This window comes from Cupressus sempervirens, chromosome 11, assembly GCF_028749045.1.
Source record: "Cupressus sempervirens isolate cs-2001-9-10 chromosome 11, ASM2874904v1, whole genome shotgun sequence".
NCBI classification, from domain to species: domain Eukaryota; kingdom Viridiplantae; phylum Streptophyta; class Pinopsida; order Cupressales; family Cupressaceae; genus Cupressus; species Cupressus sempervirens.
This window is the reverse complement of record NC_143128.1, coordinates 569253000-569259407: the sequence shown is the minus strand read 5'-3', so window position 1 is coordinate 569259407 and position 6408 is coordinate 569253000. Positions and strand designations below refer to the sequence as shown.

General features: G+C 33.7%; 1 protein-coding gene across 1 annotated transcript; it reads right to left on the bottom strand.

Annotated features, from left to right (window-relative positions):
• Positions 1 to 355: 355 nt before the first annotated feature.
• On the bottom strand, positions 356 to 2249 carry LOC149530905 (ubiquitin-conjugating enzyme E2 8-like). The gene is made up of 2 exons (XM_089808851.1): positions 2007 to 2249; positions 356 to 1043 (listed from the first exon to the last, which is right to left on the bottom strand). Exons 1-2 carry the CDS (start codon positions 2220 to 2222, stop codon positions 810 to 812), a joined length of 450 nt encoding a protein of 149 aa, XP_089664977.1. The 5' UTR covers positions 2223 to 2249; the 3' UTR covers positions 356 to 809.
• Positions 2250 to 6408: the final 4159 nt, after the last annotated feature.

Below are 6408 nucleotides of genomic sequence, written 5' to 3'. Positions count from 1 at the left end.
TACCATGTTGCACATTCCTTAAACTTCCTAAACTTAGATAAATCCCATTCCAGATATTCCTTTAAGCAAGTTATAGTCAAATTCATAAAGAATAAATTTGTATAACTGTCATTTTCCAAATGCATAAAAATTTCAAATTAACTATATATGATGGTATATTTAAAAACATTTCAAAACCCATTAGAATATATCTAACAATCATCACAAATCCATGACTCAAATCTATGAAGACAATTTTAATGATTTCATTTTTCACTTTTAAAATCTTTGATATTAACACGTTTATAATAATATTTAAATATTCTATAAAAAAAATTAGAATAAAAACATTATATGTCATCATAACTGTGGAAAATTTATTCCTACTAGTAGGTCAATCTTCTTGATTAATATAAGGAAAAAACCCTTACATATTGGTCGACAAGAGAAGGCCAAAAACTTTCCATTTCTAAGTGTAGATTACCTAAGTTCAACACTGAACAAATTAGTCTATCATCCATGGCTAAACAGAACAAACAAGTCCAAACAGGTCCTCTGAACACTTTCATTCCACAACCACACCAAATTGATAATAGGTTGAACCGAACCGAATCGAATCCAACTTCTCATGTTTTTTCTATCTAAGGAAAGACCCAATTCATTTAAAATTAGAACTAAAATAAAATTCTGCATCCTTAGTAGTTTTTCTCTACTATACCTACAAGTATAAATACTGCCCTGTATCATATACAATGATAAAACCTACCGTTCAACAGCATACCACGCATCTACAGAAACCTGTAGCTACACAATCTAATGACACATTTTACTCAATAATTGTCGGCATATTTGTGTGTCCATTCTCTGGCAGTATCTTCATAACGAGCTCTGTCGGTCTTGTAAAGATGAGCGATCTCAGGCACCAGAGGATCATCTGGATTGGGGTCAGCCAACAGACAACACACTGATAACAGCAACTTGGAAACTGTCAGTGCAGGGCTCCACTGGTCCTTCAGTATGTCCAGACACACACTTCCATTCAAATTTATATTTGGATGGAATACCTGAACCAAAGAATACAAAACCCACATAAATTACAATGATCTCAAATGGGATTTGAAAAGCTCAAGAGATACATAAACAGTACAAAACCCTCATAAGTTACAATGATGTCATATGGCAGTTGAAGGGCTTATGAGACAGAAAACTGCAAAAGAAACATGAATTACAATGGTGTTAATGAAATTCGTAGGGCTCCTGAGACAGGAAAACGGCAGAAACTCACATAAATTACAATGGATTATTTAGGATTAGGCAAGAGTCTACAGCAGTGAACATAACAGTAAATTGTGAATCTCTTATTTCAAATTTACTTGAATTTAATACAATAATAAATAATTCCAACAAATAATAATAAATAATAAATAATAAATAATCTAGACCTCAATGAATTATCCATATAAAAAAAAATCATCTCACATAAATATTTGAACGACTTGTGAAACAGAAAACTGCAAAACAAATATAAATTGCAATGATGTCACATATTTGAAGAGCTCATGAGACCCGCATAAATTACAGTGATCTCAAATGGGATTTGAAGGGCTCATCAAACAGAAAAGCTGCAAAAGCCACATAAATTGAAATGATCTCAGATGGGATTTGAAGGGCTTATGAGACAGGAAAACAGTAACAACACATAAATTGTAATGATTAACAATATCAGATTTTCATAATCTATTTCTAATATCAAATTTTATTTCTGAATTTGATTATGTAAGTTTTTTTAGCATAACGTGATCCATCATCATACGTTTAGGATCTTACATTTACACAATCAAATTCAGAAACAAAATTTGAAATCACAGCAATTTCAGAATGAGACAGAAGAACAGAAGTTAAAAAAATACCTCAGTGAGATAGGATTTGTAGGGTTTGTCAGACAGAAAAACTGTAGATCATTGAAAAGAAAGATAAAACTATAGATTTGTCTGATGGGTTGTTGGGAATTAGGATTGTGTATTTACCTTGGTCTGGAAGGTGAGCTTAGGGGGCTTGAAAGGGTAGTCCTGAGGGAATTGAATGAGAAGTAAAAAGGTACCCCCCGAGTAAGGAGTTTCAGCAGGGCCCATAATGGTGGCCTGCCAATGGAATATGTCTTCTGACACTGGTCCAGCACTGAATGAACTTGGTGAATCCTTCTGCAACTCCATTAGTTCTTTCTGTATACGCCTGCTCCCCATCTTTTCCTAATCCAATTGGTAATCCTCACTCTATCTTGGATTTCTTTGAGATATATATTTTCTAGGTTTCTCCAATTCATGGTTTGAAATTATTTTCCTTCCGCCAGTGGTTTGTAAAGCGTTGTCAATCTGATTGAATTGTATAAGGTGGCAAGATCGGCATGCTACACTTGGGGGAAGATTGACCACCAGCTTCTTTATGACGTTGGTCGGTTTAGTAATGACTTTTTGGGAGGTCGATTTGTCTGTATCTGTCTTAGATCCAAGCTCTTCACAAGTTTTACCCTCGATTTCTACAGCTGCAATGGACACTTGGACAGGTTTGAAAAATAGAGTATTAAGGATGATATTGATTTTGTTTTGGTTTTTATTTTAATGTTTTTTTTGGGGGTGGAAATGACCTTTTTTCATAACTAGGTTTGGATTGTATTCTGTAGTGATTTTTAAGTATCAGTTATTTTAATCATATTATGTGGTTTTTTACTATTAGGATGAAGAGTGTTGGAAGGTGGTGGTTTAAATATCATATATTAAGGTTTGATTTTTAAGTTAAAAGTGTTAAATAGTCTAAGTTGACTTTTTTTCAAGCTTAATTTCTTCCTTATTATGTGATGTTTAATGATGATCATGTTTAAACTTAGACTTATAGATTATGTGGTCGTACATTTGTAGCTCTTTAATCAAGGTGTTATAGAAAAAGAAATGAATTTGTTGTAGGAAGCAAATAGGGTATAGATGACTTTATAATAGAGGAAGAGAGGGAGATAAAAGAAAAGGAATGTGGAAAGAAAGATAAGAGAAGAAAATAAAAATAAAAATAAAATAAATGAGGATGGTAATTGCAAAAAAGAGATTAAAAAGATGGGGATGTCAAAAATGGCATAAACACAAGGACACATACATTAAAAGATAATGAAGAAAAAAATAAAAAATAAAAATAAAAGTAACACCATGTATATAAGCAAGCAAAGAAAATGAAAAGCTTAAAATATAATAGAATTAAAGGCCTAGACTTGTGAAGATTATTTAAATTATACAATTAGGGAAATGTGGAAAGAAAGTAAATATTATTTAGATTTATGATGGAAATATCAAGATTATTTTTTTGGTTGGTAGACACTTTTGACTAGAGCTAAGAACTAGTGAGGCCACAAACTACGGACACTCAACCTTAAACCTAACAATCCAAATTCAAGAGCACAAAAATCCAACAAGGTCCCCAACTTGTAGGAATGAAAGATCCATGTTGGTTCAATACTGAGTTTGTGAGTAGTACTTACCAAGGGAAATCTAGATTAGACGTAGAGTTTGTGAGCAACACCCACTAAGGAGAATTCAAATATGTGAGCAACACATAACCTCAAAGTCTAGTACAGGGTCTGCAAGCACTCTAGTCCAACAAGGGTTTGGCTTAGTCCTTCCTTAAGCTCCTCCACAACACAATTTCCCATGCCTTCTCACACAACCAACACCTCCAACTTCCTCCTCCACAACCACCAGGGTCATGACCACCAATGTTATCCACTATCAATCTCCTACACGTCCACTTAGGTGGGTCCAAATCAATATTAACACTTATTTCTGGGCCACACGAGGATTGGAACCTGGTTGCACCATTAATATTGCAACCAATTCACAACTACACGACAAGGTGATCCCCTTGTCGAATTATTAAGATTTGATTATATGATATTTTATCAATTAAAAATATAAAGGATTAAGTTTTCAAAATTTTATGTATCAAATGATAAGTGACTGGGAAGTTAGCTTTTAATTAATTTTAATTATTTTCAAAACTTCTAGACTTAGCTTAATACATTAAGATTTTTCTCGAAATTGAGGCGAATTAATATTAGTGATTAATATCTATAGAGGGCAAGTTTCTCTTAAATAAACTTGTTATATTTGTGTAGCACATCTTCCATTTTCTCTTTTGTATTGTGTTCTTATAGTTTTAGATTTGACATTTGGCATATCGTTGTGCCACTATGCAAATGCATGTGGACATTTTTTGAGGCCTTGATGTACTTTTGGATGCTCTGTTGTTGCTACATGTGATTTGGTGTGTTTTCCTTGTGCTTGGAAGGACATATGCTTTATGATCATTTTGGACCTGCGATGTGTTAGTGCCTTCTTGGTGATTTGGATTGTGTTGTTGTACTAGCACAATTTTTAAAAATCTTGTGGTTGCTTGTTAGAGCCATTATGTGGTTTCTTACTATATACTTGATTTGTGATACTAGACTTGTTAAGGTTATTATCATGAATTTTATGGACTAATTGTGTACCTTGTATCAAATAGTCTTTTGTGAAAGAATGACGTCAAGATTATATAATGAGAGTAAAGAGAGTAATATACATGATATGCAAATGGAAGTTTTACATGAACTAATGTTGGAATTATGCACATATTGTCCATGTCTATATTACTTACATTTTGATGATTAATGACTTTGTCTTTGTAACAACTTATTTGGTTATCTAAAAGTGAATCTAGAAGTGCTTAGAAGGATATCAAAAATTGATTTAGTCATTTCCATGTCAGTTGTGCTTCTTGACAATCTTTGCGTAGTTTTGAGTCATTCAAATCGACTTTGGGCTTGTTTGAGATGACATGATGGGCATTCCAAGTGGTCCAATTATGATATATTTTTGGTACAAAATCCCTTGTTTCTTGTTTGTTTAGTTTAGGGAAGTTTTGGGTGGATTGGATGCATTTAGGATCTACTTGATTGTACCCTTGAATGTAGGAATAACACAATAATTCCAAGGAGACTTCGCATGCCCTTTCCCTACACATTTTCTCCAATGTCTCCCAATCTATGTATTAAATTTGTATTTTTCCCTCACCATAAGCTTTAGGGTGTCTAGGAGGTCCTATGTTGAATCTACTAAGCTCATTGGCCAAGAATAATATGTGATTCATAGATGACATTGTGAGTTTGTTGGTCTGGAGGAATTCAATACAAAACAAGGACTTTTGTGAATAAGTGTAGCATATTCCCAAAATTCCACCCTACTCCACTCTAGGTGTTATAACCTCTAGTGGGTGCCCTTGACCTTCAGTTTAGTTTAATGGGGCTTTTGAGAGCTATGGATGTTCAATTGACCCTGTTCTAGTTGTGTTGTGAAACTAATAGTCATGAAACCATCTAAGGAGGTTTAGACAGGTGTAGAAATGATTTGGTTTTTGTAATGCCCTGCCAAGGGATCCAAAGAATTTCACTAAGTTTGCCTAACAATTTTTTTTTTTAAACATGAAAGTAAAACCATACACAACACTTATGGAAGCAATAGTAACATCCATCTGAAAGTAAACATAACATACATAACATATTACATTTTTTAAAGATCCCTTAACGTTGAATTACTTTCAATCATAACTATCCATCTAAAATCACATTCTTAACAATGATGCATCCAATGTTCCTAAACAATATTACAAGTGTCCTTTTTCAATTACATTTCAGATTGCTCAATCATCCACTGTACATGTTACAAGGTATGAAAAGCTTAAAAGAATAAACATCCATGTAAATAAAGTACATCATCATCCAATATTAATCCATGATGTAATAACGTAATGAAACCATAAACCATACATGATACATCATCACAAAAAATATAAACATCCATCATAAAAGATAACCATATATCACAAACATAACTAACTAAGTGCATGGTTCCTCCCAACCATAAATAGCATCATTAGACCATCATGGATCCTAGCCATCCCTCCGTGCGTAACATTCCAAAGCACCGAAGAGATCATCGGTTATAAACATAGTAGGAATGTCACCCCTAAAACATCCTACTAACATGAAAAGTAAAGCATAAGATATCATCGTCTAACATATGCAAATCATCAATGTAAGGAACAGTAAATACATCCATCATAAGGTATATCATCTGTCATAATGATCCAAGAACATAATGAAGATAAATACCAACCAAGAAAGTATTAGCCACGGTGTCTCGGACGGATCTCAAATGATAAGAGTGATAAAACACTACCACCCGACCACGTGGAACCTAAGTGGTCCACTCCCACCGTGCTGAGGAGAAAATCTCAAGTCCCAAACAGGATATCAATCCACAAGCATAAATCTCTATAAATCCAGGAATCCTAAAAGTATACTAACTCAAAGGTTCCAACACACACAAAACTGACATCTAATTCCCAGAG